The sequence below is a fragment of the Myripristis murdjan genome, chromosome 2 (genome assembly GCF_902150065.1).
Source record: "Myripristis murdjan chromosome 2, fMyrMur1.1, whole genome shotgun sequence".
NCBI lineage: Eukaryota > Metazoa > Chordata > Actinopteri > Holocentriformes > Holocentridae > Myripristis > Myripristis murdjan.
Window position 1 is genome coordinate 15,915,846 of NC_043981.1, and position 21,487 is coordinate 15,937,332.

General features: G+C 41.0%; 1 protein-coding gene across 3 annotated transcripts in view; it reads left to right on the forward strand.

The window, feature by feature from the left end:
• LOC115374506 (semaphorin-5B-like) overlaps nucleotides 1-21,487 on the forward strand; it is an 85,525-nt gene that overhangs the window by 39,090 nt on the left and 24,948 nt on the right. For all 3 annotated transcript variants that reach the window (XM_030073470.1, XM_030073480.1, XM_030073488.1), the window contains 6 exons: nucleotides 457-555; nucleotides 1,174-1,387; nucleotides 1,878-2,163; nucleotides 6,224-6,359; nucleotides 10,078-10,285; nucleotides 14,050-14,257. In XM_030073470.1, coding sequence (XP_029929330.1) covers nucleotides 457-555; nucleotides 1,174-1,387; nucleotides 1,878-2,163; nucleotides 6,224-6,359; nucleotides 10,078-10,285; nucleotides 14,050-14,257 — 1,151 coding nt within the window. The remainder of the gene's footprint in view (nucleotides 1-456; nucleotides 556-1,173; nucleotides 1,388-1,877; nucleotides 2,164-6,223; nucleotides 6,360-10,077; nucleotides 10,286-14,049; nucleotides 14,258-21,487) is intronic.

Below are 21,487 nucleotides of genomic sequence, written 5' to 3' on the forward strand. Positions count from 1 at the left end.
GTTTTTGTGACTCGATGGTAATTTTCCTATAATTCCTATAATTGATTTTTTTTTTTTTTTTCAAATTTTTGGTATCCCATGTTGTTTATTTAATGTTAACTTTCTAGTAATTTTCTGTCAATTTTTCTTGTAATTTGTACTCTTTTTTTCTAATTTTCTGTTACTTTTTCCGTCTAATTTTTTTTTTCCAATTTCATTTCAATTTTATGACTTTTTTTTTCAAACAGTGGAGTAATTTTTTGGCTTAATGTTAATGTTTTCAAAAGAAACCAAGTGAATTTGCTTGGGTTTCAAAAGGTTTAAGGCTGGAGTATGAGCATTCAGGATTGTTCAGAGGTATTTTTAAATCTTGAACCAGTGAAGGCGGGTCGCTTTTGAACTCATGTGGGACCGACAGATCGTGTTTTGAAACATGAACGACAAAACTGAGCGGTGTTGTGTTTTCGCCGCCCGCAGGAGGAGTGTCAGAACTACATCCGGGTTTTGCTGATCAGCGGCAGGAAGCTGTTCACCTGCGGGACCAACGCCTTCACGCCCGTCTGCTCCACCAGACAGGTTCGACTTGTTGTCTCTTCTTCTCCTTCTTCTGTTTGTTCCCGACAAACTGGGGACATAAAACACATCGCCTCCTTTGCAGCAGACGGCAGGAAAAGTGTAGTGTCGTAATGTTCACCCCATCATGTTTTTGTTCCCTGTTTGAGGTTCATTCGATGCAAGAATCCAACATCAATCACAATAAAAAACAATCCTGTCGCCGCTCTGCCTGGCAAGCCGGGCGCACGAGCCGGAAAGGAAAGTGCTGCAAAGGAAGAAACATTCAGGGTTTTTTTTTTTTTTTTTTTTTTTTTTTTCTGGAGGCTGATTGATTTGCTGAATAACATTTGCACCCTCGCTGAGAAATAGCGATCGCTCTAGAATACAGTTATCCAGGTTTGAGTGAATTTAATTAAAGGCAGTGTGATTTTGTGTTTGCCTGGAGGAACAGTAGATGAGCAAATCGCAAAAACCTTCATACATAAAGCCAACAAAATGAAAAAAAAAAAAAACATGCTCAAACAGAAGTAGGGCATGTTTTTTTTCCTCTGTAATGAACCTGAACCATTTATTTTTCCCACTGACTCGCTGAAAAATCAATTCATTCTTCCTCTCTCTCTCTCTCTCTCTCTCTCTCAGATTGGTAACATCAGTCGGGTCGTGGACACGGTGAACGGCGTCGCCCGATGCCCCTACGACCCGCGCCACAACTCCACCGCCATGGTAACAGAGAAGGGCGAGTTGTACGCCGCAACAGTCATCGACTTCTCGGGTCGTGACCCCGTCATCTACCGGAGCCTGGGGAACATGCCGCCGCTGCGCACGGCCCAGTACAACTCCAAGTGGCTGAACGGTACAGCCGCCAATGCGCCATAATTCTTCAATACCTGATCGCACTTTAACTTTGAACCAAACTTCCTCTTACACTGATCTAATGGATCTTTGTATTGGAGTTTGTCATCATCAAACGTCGTCATGATGTCAGTGTAGTGAGTTCTTGACCAACAATTCCCAATCAATAATGAATACGATTAGATTCTTGACGTTTTATCCGTTCTTTGTCTAATTCTGCCTTTTCATACATCTTTTGTCAATCGTCTAAATGCCACGTCGGATGACTTTTGTGCAAAATGCTGAATCATCTGAACTTGTTGGACGAGAGAAGGGGTTTCATTTATGTCTCTAGCTGCCATTTATATTTTATTTGTATTTTATGCATATTTATTGTCTGCAAGGCAGCTACTACCATGCACTTGAGTCCATGACAAATTTCCCCCAGGGGACATTAAAGTATATTCTATTCTATTCTATTCTATTCTATTTCTCTCTCTGTTGTTTTCCAGAGCCTCACTTTGTGTCGGTGTACGAGGTCGGCCTCTTCGTCTACTTCTTCCTGCGCGAGAACGCCGTCGAGCACGACTGCGGGAAGATGGTGTTCTCGCGCGTGGCCCGGGTGTGCAAGAACGACATCGGCGGGCGCTTCCTGCTGGAGGACACCTGGACCACCTTCATGAAGGCGCGGCTCAACTGCTCGCGCTCGGGGGAAATCCCTTTTTACTACAACGAGCTGCAGAGCACCTTCTACCTGCCGGAGCAGGACCTGATCTACGGCATCTTCACCACCAACGTGTGAGTGACGCTCATTCTCACAAAGAGTCATCACCTGTGTGGTACTTTATATCATTAATTATTCATAACTTTACCAGCTCAGGTCAAAGGTCAGTTGGTCAGACTAGGGTTTTAAGTGTTTGAAGGCTGATAATGAGATTTTTTTGCCTGCAGTTTCCACCGGCTGGTATTTGGCTCCGATGCTCAGTCCCTTTAAATTGGACCAGTTTCGTGCCAAAAATTCACCAGTTCCAAGTTTTCCTCATTTCCCCCGCTAGGTTTTTGCTCTCCTCCATGCTTCTGACTGCCTCCATTTCTTAATTATATCACTGTTGTTATTCTCCACTTGTTTTAATTTAATTCATTCTACTTTTTGTCTTTGTTGTATTATTATTTCATGTAGGTTTTTTTTTAATCTATTTTAACTGTAAAGTGTCTGAGTGCTAAGAAAAGCTATCATTATTATTATTATCATTATTATGTCATCTGCATTTCAGTCCATACACTGAAATGTAGAAACCTCCCAAGATTTAATAACTCTGATGAACATTTTGATCACGTATTTATCCTGATGATGCTCCTAATGATCCTGAGTCCTGATTAAGACGCTGAAAAGAAGAATTATTAAATCTTGGGAGCTTTCTACATTTCGATGTGTGGACTCTACAGTTATCCACCTCCTGATTTAGACACTGAACTAATATACTTTACATAATAATGTATATTTTCTATAGTATTTTACTGTATATTCATGCCCATGTGTGTATAGTCTGATGTAAATGTCTCATTGGGGTGAGTTCAGGTTAAGGGTTTTACATAGACAACCAAGCTGCACCTAATCCATCACATCAGAGGTGGATTGCACTGACTCTGCACACACATATACACACACACACACACACACACACACACACACACACACACACACACAAGCATGCAGCAGGATCAAATGCAGTGTTTATTAGGAAAACTGTGCTTCAGGCTGCCTGGCAGCTACCTCCCCTCGCTTGACTTCCTATCAGGCTCAACATCCCGGTGAGACCGCTGGTATTGTTTCGTCGCCTGTAGCAGCTTCACTCTGCACCTGCTGCGTTTCAGGAATCCTTTGTTCCACGCAGCTGAGAGCCACTTTTCAGAAACTCACAGACTGATGACTTCTCCTTCTCCTTCTCCTTCGACTAGCGGTGGCAGGAAATCACTGCATGGTCTCACGTATAAATTTAGTGATGAATTTAGTGCTGAGTTGGCCGGCTCACGTGCCTTGAAATCAATCACCTGCATTAAGTGACTGAAGTTTTCCAAGACTATGAATTCATTACAATTAAAAACAGGATTTAAATTCATGTTTGGAGAAGGTTTTGGGGTTTGCGGGATTTAATAAGGAGTCCTCAGCATTTTATTTGCTCAGGACAAGCAATATGCACATCATATCAGAGGAGCTGCAGATGGCTCAGTGCAGAGGGGTGAGCTGGCAGCTGGCAGGTCGGGCCCTTTCACAGCTGCCTCGTTTGGTCCGAACCAAAATTACAGGTGTGAAACCTCCCCTGGACCAAACGGCCGAGCAAACTGCACCACACTTCGCTTTGTTTCTACTTTGAAAACTTTTTTTTTTTTTTTTTTGGGTGGTTCGGACATTCAGACCAATTACAGGAAGATCTGGCAGGCTCTTGTGCAGGAAAGGGAAAAAGAGGAAATGAGCCGCGGCTTTGCAAGGAAAAGACAGGAGGAGACCAAGTTTTTAATTGAATTGCAGTCCAACAATGTTATGAAAACTCCTTTCGCACAACGAGGAGGTTCATTTGACGAATTCGAGCCAGTGTTGAGTATCACGCTTGATGTTGAACCTGTTCATTCATTTTTTTTTCCATTAACTCAAACGGTGACAATCTGAAAAACACACCGAAGTCAGACACACGTTGGCATGTCCTGTAAAACTCTTTAGTGCACTCGCATAATTAAAATGTGAAACCAAAACTAACTAAACTAACATTTGTTGGGACTTTCTGGTGTGAAAAGGCCTCAGAACAAAAGTCCCACCGGCCTGAGACAAAAAGGTTAACAGTCAAAATAATAATTGATAAGTGAACATAATGTTAAGCCAACAAATGAAATGGGCACTGTGCATTTCAATATTTATTTCCACAGTGAGTTTAGCTGAGACCTGCTCAAGTTAATATATCAAAAAAAATAAATTATGTAAAAAATGGTGCAGACACTATGTTCACTTTGTGTGCGAGACGTGATTTAGCAGAATCACCCATCGAGCGAGGTCGGCGTTCAAGCTTTGCCACGTTCTCACACTCCACAGAATCTATCAGTTTTCATTCCCCCTTATTGTGCATAGAGCCTACGAGCACCGGAGCCTGAGGTTTTATCTCTGCCAAAGAATATTTTACAAAGAAAGCCCCGGCCAAGCAATCTGCTCAAGTAATTTAAAGCGTTCTGTCTAAATGTTTAATGGTTAAATGATGGAGGAAAATCACCCCATTCCTGCATTTATTGCGTGAGCAGCTTTGGGTGCTCGGTGAGGTGGAAGTGTTGTGGGTGTGATGGAGGCTTGTCTGAAGATAATGTGACACTTAATTGATGCTTTTGTGGATATCGGGTCATGGAAGGAGAAATGACATGGGATACAGCAGGGAGGAAAGGTAAATAGACACAGAATACAATAAAGCAATGAAAACAGTCAGAACAATAGAAATTATAACTGAATTTTCTTGAGCGGCTCAAGAAAAGGTCATTTATCTATCTAGTATTCCTTTTTACTATTCAATTTATTAGCTCCTATGTGTCTTATTTTCTTCTTTTACCCTTTTGTATGTCGCATTTACCTTGTTTTCTTATGTTTTTCTGTACCTATGTTTCTTGTTTTCCTATTTATTTCCATTTTTTACGCCTTTGCCAGATAATACGTTTCTGTGCACTTCAATGGAAAGCACTTTGAGCTGCTTTTCTGTGAAAGGTGCTATATAAGAGACGTTTGATTGATTGATTGAGTGATAGTCAAACACATGTACCATCAAATGTTTATTTTAGTGAGGTGAAAATTTGAAGCGTGAAAGACGACAGCGCTTCTGTAGGATCTTCTATAGGAAGGAGATAGAAGACTTCAGCTGCACTCCCTCTAGAAAGAACGACTTTTTTCTTAAACGGACTCATCATCGCCCCCTCTCAAATCACCGCATCATGACGAACATGTTGGGCGTGAATGGCAACAAGTCAATTTATAATGTGACAAATCATTTTCTCAAAAAAAACCTGTTAGTTCAGCGCACTGAGGCAGTTCCTCCATAGACTGCCATTCAAACGAAAGAGCCTGCGGTGTTACTGTTGGCTCCCCCTGGTGGTGGATCCCTGGTATGACACTATCAGCCAATCACGCTTTCAGAGTTTGTGTAGATATTGCGTTTGATATTCACGACAAATCGCACAAGTAGAGGGCAAGAGCTCAGCGAAGACAAGCAAGCTAAGTTCAGCTACGAGTCTGACATGACTTCTTGCAGTTACCATGGCAACGGCATGTGACTAGCACATGCAAGTGGAAAAATATTGTCTTTTTCCGTGGGACCGATGTCCTTCAGAGCAAATTTTATGACTCCATGTTGCACGTGGTTTGACAGTGACCCCGAATATGAAATGCACACGATAACACAAATAGCACAATGTTAAATATCGCAACAACTTCCTATTCAAAGGGATCAGGCTCTGGTCTTACTGCCTGCGGGTGATTCAAAGATAGCGCTTCAGGGCCCGATCTCCTCTTGTTGTAAAAGAGTCTCCGAGTTTCTGTTTTCACTTTAAATGTCAGCTGGGTGGGCACTTTTATTTTGCAAGTTATTGTAGTTGGGGCTTTTTTGCTGGGTATTTTTTTTTTATTTATTTCAGATATAACTTTGGTTGCTGTGGCACTTTGATAGCGTGATTACATAGTTTTTGTATCTTTTGTTCATTTGGCATTGGCCATTCATCACCCTGAAGAAGCTCCTTTAGTGAGATACAGCATCTTTCTTTCTTTCTTTTTTTCTTTCTCACTAAATTTCTGCGAAGATCTGACTGTCATCACATCCCTCCTTCCCTTCAGGAACAGTATATCGGCCTCTGCTGTATGTGCCTTCAACCTGAGCTCCATCACCCAGGCCTTTGACGGACCTTTTCGATACCAGGAGAACCCCCGCACCGCCTGGCTCTCAACCCCCAACCCCATACCCAACTTCCAGGTAACCGATTTCAAGTGCATTTTACACAAAGTTGACTAATTCACATTGAGGCTACACTCAGGACCACTGTGACAGGAAGGGAGGGACATCCACTGATCATTTGAGGAAAAAAATTGGTAAAATTAACTGTAATCGTTGCTTGTACGACCATTATAAGTCATTATTCATAAATAAACACATTTACCACTGGAGTTTATGATTTTATTTCTGTATTGCACATCATAAGCATCTCATTAGGACATAGGATTACAACAGAGTGGTGTTAGAAAAACATCAACATGCAATAAAATAATATAAGGTGTTATGAATAAATGAATCAGGTACAACTTAAGGTCAATTAACATGCTTACCTGTATTTTATGAGACAACTTTAAGTGTATTATAGGTTGTGGAATTCTTATTATTTCTTTCTTTACCTTATTTATTTATTTGACAGGGATAGTGTGCCACAGCAGCCTCTTGGTAATTCTAGGGCTAACCGTATTATCTAAAGTGACATGAAAGGACAAAATATAACAAAATCATGACCTTTCCATAAACTTGTGCTTTTAATTTTAAAGGCACAGTCCTCGATTTTTGTTCAGATGAAGACTGTTGAGAAACAGTTTGTTTGTGTGGAAAGTTTACATTCATGAGGCGCTGTTGTTCCTCATAAAAAAAAGGGGGACTGTGCCTTTAAAGTAGAGCAATGTAATATGCATCTAAGAGTTGAAATATGATCTAAAAAGACAAAATTGCACATCAGGTTTCAGTGACCTTACTGTTCACTGTGTGTATGAGAAATTAAATTAGCTCATGATACCAAATATTATCTAATCTACATCTTAATCTACTAATTAAAAAACGGTTTAATATACAGGACTTGCAGGTATATCACATATTTCCCTGAACAAGCTCGCCACATCGTGCAGTGTGGCCGAGTCACGTATTGTGTATCATGTAATGTTCTGGTATTGTTCCCATTGTCCCACAATGGGCCAATCAATGGGTGTCAGCACACTGCTTTTCAATGTGTTTTTCACATATATAACAATTATTATCATGAGATTCATTCTGTCCTTATTGGCAGTGTCCTCTAGCAGCACAAGAGGAGCGACTGTATTGTTATGCACAGCCGTTATGCAACACCATATATTATAATCCACAGCAGCCTATTGATTATCACACATTTATGATCTGTTATGGAATAAGGTGGCACTGGTGGAAATTGTAAACCTGCATTAGAATAAAAATCATGTTTATAGGAAAAAAAGGATCCAACATGCACTTCTACAGTATAAATGTTGCTATATTTGCAACTCTTTTGAGGCCTAATTGGCTGCTCTGGTGCGCTGGAAAGATTAAAGCTCCAATTAAACGTTGCCCAAATTCCCACTTTGATTTGATCCTCTTTGTCGCATTTGAAAACTCAAAGCTCAGCTGACTGGTGGAAGTCTTTGTGCGCGCGGCGGAGAGCCGACGCGGAGGCGCCCGCACGGTACCGTCTTTTTCGTAACACTGATTTCGGTTTGGAAGTCGGTGTATACATTCTCTGTGTGTTGTGCATCGTTTGTGCATTTCGCCCCCGGGCTGTGCAGCTGTGTGCCGCGGAGGGCTGCGAGTGTGCAGGTTTCATCACAACTGGAGAGGCTGTCAAGGTGTGTTAACCACTCAAATCACCTTTATAAATTGCACACACTCCTTCCTCCATGGCACGACTGAGCACAACTGCAGTAGAAAGCACATAAGCACACGAGGCCTGAACAATTAATCAAAATAATATTGAAGTTGCAAAATTGCCACATCAGTTTTCTCAAATCGTAGGAGCTATAAATAAAGTATTAGGGTGCCACAGACATGCCTTGGCCTACAAATTGTATTTCCCGGATGTAAGAAAACATATTTGTTTGGCAAAAATGACATCGTTTGAGTAGCTTTTTCAGTGAAAATGAAAATTATCTTTCCTCCTAAAAACATAAGTCATATCGCAGTTGCAACATCTTGGGAATTAATCACGTTTTTTTACCAAAGTGTTCAGCCCACATACGCTAATTTGGCTGATGTGTAGGCACACAAACAAAGCCCAAATGAGATAATAGCCGATATGGAAAGCAGATGGAAGAATCAGTAATCATCAATATCATGGAGTGTGAAGCTAGTGCACTTGTGGGCCATGTTTACGTCACGCTGCACAGACGGCGATGCACAGTTAACGGCAGGCAAATGGGTGTCTGGCAGGCAAAACGAGCCGTTCCCGAGTGGCACCGCGCTGATTATGCTTTAATTTATAGATGGCAAATTTGTTGACATAAAGTATTTACTATTTCTCCAGAAAAACTCGAGTCCGCGCCGTCAGTGCTGGCTGGCATCGGCGAGTCGTTTCTGGTCCAGTCTTTGGCTTGTCTCCCTGCAGACAGCCCACGGCGGCCAGCTGAGGCAACATTTAGACACCCTTTACAAATAGCCTCAGCTGCTGAAGTTAAATTACAGTCACTGGATGGATGTTCAAACCAAAACTCTGTGTTCAGGCCCCTGCATTTTGAAAGCAGGGTCAGTCGTTTCATATAATACCTCTGTCTTTACAGAGAGCCAGAAATTTTACTTTTTCTTCTGTCAAACACCCAACAGCGGCAAGAAATTTGATATAACACAGCCAATCCAAATCAAAATGTGTTGACTGACAGTCATGCAGTCAAACAGAATGGAGGATGTAAGAGATGTCTGTCGCTCTGATCGAGACTGACCCGCCCACAAGATTCAGCTCAACGGCGAGCAAAATTTTTGAATTCTCAAAAACAAAATTATTTGATTTGCATTAAAACATTTTTTGATGATTGATTTTGATTGCAAACCACTTTTTTTTTTTTTTATCTTATTGCATAATAAAGAAACAGAAACACCCCGTAGCTGTGCTGCATGCTGGCCAGTCCCGATGGAAATTAGTTCATGACTTCATGGAGACAAACTTGTCCCAAAGAGGACACCATATTCTTGATACTGTTTATTGGTTCTGTCGATGTCACTGTAAAAGAAAATAATAAACAAGCTCCTTTTGAATAAGCTGCTTGAGTTAAATATAACTTGAGGAGAATTACAGAATTCTAGCTAAAATTAGCATTTGTTATTGTTATATCACCAAACCAACAAGATTTAATCGTGTTAGTTGTAGCCTGTAGTTTTAAAAGTAGCAGTTTTAACCAGATGAAGTCACCTTATACTGGTATGAGCTGGCAGATAGAGGTAATTAAAGCAACTGAGACACAGAGGGACACAGCACACATCCATAAAGACATAAGGAGGTTCAGTGAAATTGAGTTTGGCACTCTCATAAAAGCAGCAAGGCTCAAGATTAAAAGATTAAAAGTACACACAACATAAGACAATTGGTAAAAGCGACGACAATAAATAAAATGCTAAATAAAAAAAGTAAAAGGCAGTTTTCAGTGCAGTTTAAATATTGCATCTATAGTAAATTATATTGTACCTTTTTCCTTTAGTCTTTATTTTGAATACATGAAATTATTGGATTTTTTTTTGGAAACAGAAATGATAAAAAAAAAAAAGATCATGATGATAATGATGGTGTAATTATTGAATATCAGCCATTGGTAGCTTCAGTCCAGCACTATCAGTGGTGGTATTGGCCCATACCAGTTGAGTTGGTTGGCTCTGGTTGAGTGAGATGAAATGTTTTATGATTGAAAACCTTCACTCTGATCCTTCACTCCTGGGAAAACAGTGCGGCACCCTGGAGGAAGGAGGCCCCGGGGAGAACCTGACCGAGCGCAGCCTTCAGGACGCCCAGCGGCTCTTCCTGATGAACGACGTGGTCCAGCCGGTGACTGTCGACCCGCTGCTCACCCAGGACAACCTGCGCTTCTCCAAGCTGGTCGTGGACATCGTGCAGGGCCAGGACACCCTCTACCACGTCATGTACATCGGCACTGGTGAGCACGCTGTCTTAAAGAAAAGTTGAGTTTTGGTAGCGTGTTGGGTTTTATCCAGATTGCTGTATTTCTGTCTCCCCATTCACTTTTTTTGAATAGCAAAACCTGTCCCAAAATAACACTTTTAGTGCATAAATGAACATCAACAAAGCAGATTATGACAGTATAAAAAAACAACAAGTCCCGGTACCCACTTTTTTGGGTAATTACTAGGGGTGCTCCATCGCGGGTACCTCACGATTCGATGCGATTTCGATTATGGGAGCTTCGATTTTTCGATTATAGCGATTACAGTGTTTGTCGATTCGATGTGATTATTGGTGCCACTATTCTTCGATTATTGCGATTTTTACAGCTATTTTCCATGCAAGACTGATTTTGTGTTAATCTGTGGCTAGCTTTGGAAATAAATAGCCCATAAATTAACTCATGTCACTCTCAAAATAAAGATTTTTTTGACTAGGAATTATTTTTCAAAGACACAAAATATTTTGACTATGTAATCTGGGAGTGAAAGAATTGCATGAGCCAGTTCCATCATAACAAAGTAATTAAAAAATTTGGTACACAGGCACTACAGTACACCATTGACTTTTATGTATGTATGTATGTATGTATGTATTATAGTTTATAATTTATCGTGTTGTGAAAGTACTTGACGGTGGCGTTCGTTTCGTGGGTGGAGATAAAAGGCCGGCGGATCAGGAGGGGGCTTGTCTGTAAAGTCTGGTTTGACGTGCAGCTTCATGGGACGCAGGGCGAACGAGGGCAACCACAAATTAAAGCCCGACTCCTTCAGCACTCACCACGACGAAAATGGCCTAAAATATGTCACCGTGTCTTTCAACAAATGCACAAAAAATCACAAAGATGCTGCCGAAAAAAACATAGAAAGCCTGCGGGGATTCATATTTGAGTCAATATCAGTATAGAGTGCCTTTGAGACTTCCCAATGACACAAAAAAAAGATGAGATTTTCCACTGAACTCCATATCCATTGTATAAAGTAGACCTTGAGCTGTTAGAAATGCATGTTGGTCAAGCTCCTGCACCTTTTATAAATTGACTGCAAGAATAGAAAGTACAAGTGAATTGCAAAATGTGTCCACCCTGTCATGGGACAATTTCTAAATAGAGTAAATATGTTCTAATCATATTGATTACAAAATGTACATTTTCAGAAAGGTATTTGGTCCCTCGTTCAGGAATATATTTTAGTTTCTGGAAAACATCTCTCAAAAATACAGAAATTATGGAAAAATATGTTTGTATATGTAAAATCTGTGAAAGTTGTACTTTCTTTTCTGAATAAACTCTATAAATAAAGGTATCTGGTCAAACTTTGAAATAATACTGTTTGGCCCTAATCTCTTCAGAGCAAAATCACACAAAAGGTTTTGATAACTTGTGAAAATAATTATTTATTCACATAAAACATGAACATGACAGGGTGGACAATGACATGACGGGGTGGACAATGTTATGGTTTTGTCAACAAATGTTTTTTGTCAAAACATGACTTTTTTCACCTACTGTATTTTGAATTGTGCACAGGTAGGCTACATTTGGAAATGACACTCAACAACAGCAAATTAAATAAATAAAACCTTCAACTAGAGGAACAAACAAGATTGATATAAACAAAACAAAAACATGTTGGTCCCTAAATGTAGGCCTACCACAAAAAGTATAAACATAGCTATCCTTTCAAATGGTTTCTTTCTCTGCATATGTTTTGTCCTCCACTTGACTTCTGGAACACTGAAAAACTTATAAAACTGTTATAAAACTAGACTTGATGACAGGGTGGACAATGACAGGGTGGACGTTTCTGGCTGAAGTTTGCATTTAATGAGCACATGGTGGGCCATTAGCTAGCAACATGTATCAGTTAGGAAGGTGACTGTGTATACTTTAACAAACATATTTTGAATTTCTGAAAAGCATTTATATAGATTCATATTTTGCAATGACAGGGTGGACACATTAAGATTGAACACATTCAAGTTCAATCATAAAATGATGAAAATGTCAAAATATAAATGTTGATATGTCCTCTCTCTGCAGGAGCTATTCTTCACTCCATTTGTAAAAGACAAAGCAGTGGTAGTGATGTTACTGATTACAGCTGGTGGTTTCTTTTAGTGGCAGTAACCACCTAATGACAGGGTGGACAGCAAATCCAGGGACACATGCAAAACGTTTATTATTATTATTACATTAGACCATAAATGATCCAATTGACTCATTTTATTCAAGTACTTGATGAGAGCAACAAGAGCATGTAAAAGGTTTGTACATTGTATATCATTTATCTACTTATTTCACTCAGTGAAGTTAGTAGAGAGGAGTTTGGGACATGGCAAAATCACATGCATCTAATCATAGAAAAATTTTTTAAATATGAAAAACACCCTTTTAAAGATGTATCTCTGTACCAATGTGTGTTTAAATGTTTGGCCATTTATAATAAACCCTCAGAGTTTTGTTATTTTGCAAATTTTTCATGAAAAGTGAGTGATTTCTGCCTGGGACACCAAATGGTACCCTATATTGATATTGACTCATTTGAGCAGCCGGGTAACCCACTGTGTCCGGTGGCCTCCCTGGAGAAATAGCCTACCTCTCCCTGCTGCCTCCTGATCCACCTGCCTTTTATCTCCACCCAAAGCGGACACAGTGTGACAGCGCCGATGTATGGTAAATTAACAGTATACTTTTATTATTATTGTTACAGCCGACGTTAGGCATACGTCTGCGCAAAAACGCACCTGTTGCGAAACGCACACCACCGTCCCTGCAAAGAGGAGTCCAAACATAATTGAACACTATTTTAACAACTGCACTATTAATGGAAATATCCAATTCAACATTAACGAGGCGAAATAGCCTGATGTGACATGATGAAGGTGCTAGATGAAAAAGCAATCTTACCGTCTGCGCTCTGTTCATTCTGTCCACTCTATCTTGCTTGGTGGAAGAATGAATAGTTCTCAATTTTATTGTTGCATTTATACCAATAAATTATTGATTTTTTTTTCTTGTGTGTTTATTTTATGGGCTATATGTAGGGTAACCGTTTTATAAAAGCAAGTCCCTTGAAGCCGTGAGTTACATTTATTTTACAACGGCTTTCCGTTTGCTATGGTCCTACCTGCTAAACTGTCCGGGTGGCGTGCGCGTTACCTACTTTTTGTTCCGGGTACCCGTTTTTTTTCCGGGCTTGATGGAAAAGAATCGACGTGAAAAAATCAATGCAAATCGATGCAAGAAAACATCGCGATGCATCGCAATTTCGATGAATCTAACCCACCACTAGTAATTACAGTTATTTGTGAAAGTACTACCAGGGTTTTTCTACCTGGCGCAAGGCTACTAGGCAGAAGTTTGTGTGTGCTGGATCTACTTTCTAATTCAAATGGGGAAATAACATTAAAAGAGATGTTTAATTCCCTCAAAAAATGGGTACCAGGACTTCTTGTTGTTTTTCATATTGGCATAATGAGCTTTGTTTGCATTTTTTTTGTGCTAAAATGTTATTTTGGGAGCTGTTTTTCAACACCATGGAAATATATGGAGAAATAGAAATACAGTATTGAGTTCAGTGAGTTTAATTTTGCTTTAAACTACAACATAATCCAGCAGTTTTTACATTTTGAGTTGATACAAGCCCATAGAGTTTGAACAAAAACGTTCCACTTTCCACAAATATACTGGATTAGATCAATCCCAAAACCTTCCTTCTGGTTTATCTGTCCAATCAGAATACGGCACCATCTTGAAGGCTCTCTCGACGACCAATAAAAGCCTTCGGGGCTGCTACCTGGAAGAGATGAGGCTCCTCCCCGAAGGCGAGAGTGGGACAATCAAGAGCCTGCAGATCCTGCACAGCGACAGGTCTTTATTCGTGGGCCTTGATGACCGGCTGCTGAAGATCCCGTTAGAGCGCTGCTCCAGCTATTCCACAGAACGGTACGATCCGCATCACTTTTTTTTTTTTAGACAAAAGTACTGAAAAGTAGCTCCATTCACATTGAGGAAGATGATCATTTCTCAGAGGATGGCACTTAAGATTTCACTTAATGAGAACATGAACGCTGTCTCCGTGACCAAACTTTGATAAACTACATTTCTGTCGCTTGCAGCTGATCGTATTTTTCTAATCACTGACCAAAGCAACCTATTAGCATTAAGCAGCAAAGAAAATACTGTTCTGTGTATAAAGTTCAGTTTTTTTCTGTATGTTGGTTCTGATGAATACAACCTCATTAGTGCTATGTTACGTTAACTATCAAAAAGAGCATCACATTATAAAAAGGCAATTCTAAAACAGAGGAAAACAAATGATTCACTCGTATAAAATGTCCAGAAACTGCAGATCGCTACACAGAAGCAGTCGGAGCCCTCCATGCTGTTTATAGACCAGATTCATGCAAATGATCAGCAACTGAGAAAACAATCATAACAGAAATCTAGGAGGGACATCGAGCCATAACTCAAGGAAAAACAACATATTCAGGCATGCAAAATTGTCACTTTTTGGTGAAATTTGCCGCTTTGCATCCAAAATAGGTCACCTAGGTGATTATAGTGAGTTTTTGAAATTGGTGGAGCGGGAATCTGGGTCTGCTGGAGATCATTTTGACGATTAAAAGTATGGTTTTACATACACCGATATTAAGGCAATTTTTTGCTATTTTGCTATTTTTTTGCCGCTTTAGCGAGCGGACTTGAAAGAAAATGTGTCCTAGATGTTTGTTGTTGATATTCCATAATTAATTTATGCCTTCCCTATTGTGTCATGTTGTCTAACGGTAGCTAATGGGTGATCAAATATGTTCATGTTGTTTTACCTCCAGATTTTTACCGTCCATTGTTTTCTCAGTTGCTGATCAACTGGAAAGCAGTGAAACGAAAACAAAAAAGCTCGCCGTGGGAATATGGTCTCTAGTCAGAATAAAGTGATACAATAACCAAGTCACTCACAATGTGACTGCACGGTTACATCTTGACCAAGCGATTTCTCTCCCTCTTGAATAATTCAGGCCATCTTCCATAGTGTCAGTGGCTCTCGATGCATGTCAGCCATCCAGCCAAGACTGTCTCCCCTAATTACATGTGACCCTCTGGTTTCACACGCCTTCGGATAATGAAAAGTGAATTCGGTGGCCGTCTCACAGTGCCGGAGTGTGTGTCTAAGTGTGTGTGTGTGTGTGTGTGTGTGTGCACCTCAGCTGCTGTCAGAGTCAGAGTTGCTGGAACATTGCTGCGCTGACAGAGTTTTTCTCAGTGATACATTATGTCGAGCAATCAGTTGCTGCTGAATAACCTGCAGAGACAGACGCCGTTCGGAGAGAGCCGGTACCCTGGCAGCTTTCGCTTTTTAATCATTGATCCGGGGCTGTCAGGAAAACACCCTTAAACAGCGCCGGCATTAATGGTCTTTTCCTCGACTCGCTCAGGTATTCAAAGTTTGCAAGCCTCTAGACAAGTCTGAAGAATCTCAAATTGTCTGAACTGAAGGCTTAAAAAGTCGTGCAGTATCTTAAATCCTGTTGTAGTTTTTGCAGCGACAGGTTTGTACTTTATGCCTACTTTTACATTAAAACGGAGTTAGCTGTTCAATCTACGTTTTGTCTGATGAACGACAATTAACTTCTCATTGTCCTTTTTTTTATTCTGTCCATTTATAATGAAAGAACTTTTAGTTTCGTTTTCATTTTCTCTGTGCAGATTTTACTTCTTTACTTCTTTATTTTGCTTTTTTGAAACGGTCTTAAATTAATTAACACTGAAAAGCTCTTTCAAGTCTTAAATTTGGTTTTCCGGCACCTGCAGAAAACCTTCACAGGCCTGCAAACTGACATTATGTAGCAGCAGTGTTTTCAGGACATGTTAAAGAACTGTAAGTAGAAGAAATCATAATTTCATTACACTGTGTTGAAGGAAGCGTGCGCAGCCTTTTTCACTTAATATATCACTCGGCTCCAAAGTCCTCTTTTTTTGTAGCAGCAGTGTTCATTAGCATTCCTCTATGCCGGCTTTGAAGTGTCACTTACCACTCCACAGGGAAGGAATGTAGAGCCTTTTTTTTGGTAAATTGGATCTGAAAATCCTCAATTTGTCCCAAATAAAAGCACAAAGCAGGCCATCGGGGCTCCTGGTTGTAGCATAACAAGGTACTTTTCTGTTATGGCGAGAGTATGAATGCATAATTATCTGGTAGAGAGTTATCAAGGAAGAAGTTTGTTAAAACAACATCAAAACACCCGCAGGGCTGGATGGTAAAGTGTGGACGCTCCATGCACACAATATATTATTCTGGACAGATGAAACACTTCTTATTGAAGCCACATCACGTCCATCTTCTTTATCCGAGACGACACAGTCAGTCTCCTAAAATCATGTGGAAAACGTCTTCAGGTCTGATGAAACCAATGCAACTTTTTTTGTTTTTTAATGAATTCTGCTCAGGACAGAGGAAGATACAGTAGTTCCACATACCAAGATGTTTTATTTCTTAAAAACAGAAGAAGAATTTCACCCTTAAAGTGATACAGTGATTTGGCCTATTTGAGACAATTTCCCCACATTTTCCATTGCGACAAACCATTTTGCAAATCATGCGGGGGAACTAAAGATCTCACAGCATGTAATTGAAATCCCTCCGTTTTCAAATTAGACTTTTTGGTTGAAACATGTTCTGCTTCTGCGGCGAACAAAGTCCTCAACGTTCATAAACCACAAAACTGATAATTATCTGTGGAAAGCAAACGTTTCCCCGGGGACTATTTTCCCTGGCGGAGGGAAGTCGGGAAAACCCAACAGTGCTGCTGCTTTGAGGAAAACTAATGTGGAGGACTTTATATTCTGGTGATGGAAAACTGGTGTGAAGAAAGTCTGAAGTCTCTGAAAGTTCATTTTCATATCATAGTGGAATGAATGGAAACCGACGGCTGGAGAAAAGAGAGGAGAAATGATATCACAGCTCTAAAATATGAGAAAAATTTGGGAAAAGACTGGCAGAAGTGTGAAGTCAGAGAGAGAAAATGTCTGCACTGATCTTAAGACTTTAGTTCCCTGCTTAACTTTTTGAGATTGCCTCTCAGCCTGGTGTGTGTGTGTGTGTGTGTGTGTGTGTGCATGCTGACTGTGAGCTGGAGTGTGTGCAGTGTGTTCACGCTCAAACTTTCAGCAGGAGACAAGAGGCGAGACAAAGCAGCCGGACCGTCTCACTTGGCAGCCGCGTGGTCTTTGAAGCTGGCTCGTTGTGATCTTACACAGGAGGTCCCCCTCCGGTCTGCCTGAGCCGCCCTGCAAAGAAGAAGAATGGGATAAAATTTAGCTGAAGGGTGTTTTTCCATTTTTAACGCAGCAACCTTTTGTTGTAAACTTAATTATTCCGTTTACTATCTCCAAATGATGGTGAAAAAGTTTTATTTGATTGTTTTTTGTTTTTTTTTTTGTTTCAAGCCTCAAGGCAGTAAGAGCTAGAGTAATGGAGTAGCTGTGCACACTTTTCATTTCGTTTGTAGATAAGTAGATTTATACAAAATAATCAGACTTGCACCGCTGGCTCCATTAATGCCCACTTTGCCGAGCAGAGACGGTACAAGACGGCGTGAGTCATGTGTGACTTGAAAGTCAATCGGCGAATTGAAGGCGAGGGGACAACAGCTGATCCCGCTGCCTACATCAGCAGTGCTGCCGCAGCAGAACGAGAGCGAGCACAATGTTGCTGTCAGTCACATTTTGTGACGGATACCGACAAGGAAGCCGTTCTTCAGGGCCACCATTGTTTTGCAAACCAGCTGGAGTGTGTGTGGCCCGAAATGATCAAAGCACGTCAGGCGTTTTGCAAAGAAAAGCAGAGAAGAGAAGGCACACGAGCATGTTTGTACCAGAGAGTCCCTTCGCTAAATTAAGCACCAGCTTGTTCACAGGCAGCACTTCCATTACATAATCAGTAATTCTGCAAATTTGTTCAAGCACACTTTGTCATTTGGCATTTGGAGTAAGCCCCGGCAGCAAAACACGATCATCATTATCATCATTTTTTTGTCAGAAAGAATAATTGTCGGCCTGTTATGCGCAGCTCCAGTGGAATATCATGCATGGCGTGGTCTGAAAACGATTAGTCACGTGTGATTGTTCTGAATTACAATTCAATTTATGAGTAACGATCCGAGAGTTAAGGTTATTCAACTTGCATAAAGCGGCGCAGGAGGGCTTAAAAAAAAACAACAAAAAAAAAAAAAACACCAAATGTTATTAATGAATCTGCTGATAAAGTGTGTGTGTACGCGGCTGTAGAGACAGATACAGCCGCAAATCTTGGAGTCTCGGAGCCAGTTTTCATAAAGCAACAAAGTCATTTACTCACAAACCTGTAAAGTGTTCGACTGTCTGCCTCCAAGTTAGTTCCTCCCTAATTACAGCGTGTGTGTGTGTTTGTGTGTGCATGTGCTCTTGTGTGTGTGTGTGTGTGTCTCCAGGCCTCCGATTTATGAACTGTAGTTATTTGTTAAATAGTTGAGAGGAAAAGTTGTACCCCCCACCGCCCCAGAGGATGAATAATCATGGTAATGAACTTGGCAGCGGAATCACGAGGCTGATGCTTGACTTGGACTCGCTCGCTCCTCGTAACACATTCATGACGACGGGGAGAGGGAGCGGGTTCTCTCTCCGTGTGACTGGCAGCGCTCGCGAAATAATCTTCTAAAGCCGGGCTGTGGCAGACGGGTTAACGCACCAAACTGTTGAAACTGCAGATAAAAGTGTAGCACCTTTCTGGAGTGAAATAGCTGTTTTTTCTAGAATTTGGATTCATCCATCATGGGGAATAAGTATGCTAAAATATTCCCCCCCAAAAAATCCAAATATTAAGTGTTTCCCCCTGAATTTTGTTCTCTTCAGGGTGGAAAAGCACCTGAAGCAGCGATTACACCATCATGGGACGCTCACCCTCCCTTTGAAAGCCAGAGTAAGGGATTTCTTTTAAGTTAGCAGCTTTTTAAGGCAGAAGAGGCAGGTTTCCGTTGAAAGTCTGCCTTATCTCAGGAGTTAAAAAAAAAAAAAAAGAAGAAGGAACCTCAGTTAGTTCAGAAGTGGGCAATGCTGACGGGCTAATATTTCATTTTTGCCCCACCAGCTGACATTCATCACTGAACTCCAAAGCAGCGTTGCGTCAAATCATGAAATCTATCAGGCGGATTTACCATCAGATTTGTGAAGTACGTCCATGCTCCTCTGAGGATGAACCCTTTCAGTTTTAGTAGCATCATTACTCTAACTCCACCCGCCAAAATGACAACTTTGTGCACAAATTTTACAAAGTGTTTCCCCTTGATTGTGATCTTTCCTCTAATGCCACCATGAGGCCAAACATGTGACTTGCATGCAGCACGTCTCTAAATGTAGTGAATTTAATTTTGCTCAGGATACTCGTGCTCCTCAGAGAAGGAACCCTCTCCATTTTGGTTGCCTTTCCCGTTTCTATATGATTCTCTCTCTTGGACTGATTGGAAATGAACACTGTTTATTTTGGTGACCTCATGATGTTTCCTCTACCGCCACCCTTACACCAAATCTGCCAAATCTGGTATCTCAAAATCTGGAAATTTGGATTAGGCATTCATGCTCCTCAGAGGATGAACCCTGCCAGCTTTGGTGACATTATCACCTTTCCTCTAGTGCCACCTGCAGGCCAAAATACACAAGCCCAATTCTCTCAGTGTACACTCAACATGCGCATACAAGGAGGTGCTTCATAATAAAAGCCAGTATCTGTTTTGTGCACTGGGTGGCGCTGTCTGTGTGGGTTTCCGCTGGGAGCTGTGGTTTCCTCCCACAGTCCAAAGACGTGCAACTCAGGTGAATTGGAAATACTAAATTGCCACGAGGTGTGAACTGGCGTCTTGTCCGGGGTGTTTCCCGCTTTCCGTCCGATGAGCGCCGGGATGGGCTCCAGCACACCAGCGACCCGAATTAGGATAAGCGGCTTGGAAAATGAATGAGTGTTTCGTTCATAGTGCAAGAAAATTATATGTGGCAGCTAGAGGGAAATGTGTAACTCCCAAGCCCCGAAATGTTTGAGTGTTTGTTGGGTGTCCTTCCTCTCGCCACTTGATTGCAGGGTTTTCTGCCAGCAGTAGGAGTTTGAACACAGAACCCTGCCGCCTTAATCTGTTCTCGGGCTGCCAGTCAGGAGCTAATGGACCGAGTGTTTAGTTTGTCTGTGCATGCACGTGTGTGTGTGTGTCTGTTTGTGTGCATGTGTGTGTGCACATGCTTTCACTAGCTTTACTCTCAGTGCAGAATGCCAAAAGGCCGATGTGTTGGTATTCAGGCGATGCATGCTTCTGAACTTCCCCTTGAGCTGATAAAAGCCTGTAAAGGAAAGAGGGAGGAAGGAAGGAAGGAAGGAAGGAAAACAGCTGAGCCTGCAACTGTTGATTCATTTCACTTTTGAATAATCAAATCTTACATCAGAGCTCATGTTTTTCATCATTTCAGTGTGACAAACGTACTTAAAAAATCAAAACGGTACTTTTTTGACCTAAGAACAAAAGTCCATGCAGAGTAATCCATCAACTAAATATTAGAACCCAATAAGCTTAAAGTATTCAGCTTTTCAAAATAAAAAAAAGAGAATCCAACTGTATTTTGGCCTCTTTTTCTTACATTCAAAGTTAAAGGATAATGTCCAACCCAGTCATTTTTATTTTACTTTTATGCAAACCAATAAATACGTTGAAATGTCAGCGTCTCTGAACCAAAAATAAGCTGCATATCAACGTTTGGAGTTATCACCCGTGTGGTGGAGCCACAGTGTTTGCTTCATTAGACACCAGAATTACTTCATTAAGGTGAGGAAAAGGTCATGTTTAACATTAAGGTAATGTTAACTAACATTAGCCGGCGTTTGCTAATATGAGACAAATAACGTTTGCTCGCTAAAAACAAACACAGCTCTAATTTAACCAAAATTTGCGAGGGGAAAGTCATGACGATGGAGCCATCCGTCGTTACAGAGACGTAAAATGCCAACATGTTTTCCTGGTGACTGGGCTGGGAATGTCGCCCGTGCTCAGTAGTGAAACTGGTCTTTCAGGAGCTCTTGAGGAGCCCTGTGACCCTCCACACACACACACACACACACACACACACACACACACACACTCAGAGTTTGAACCAGGTCCA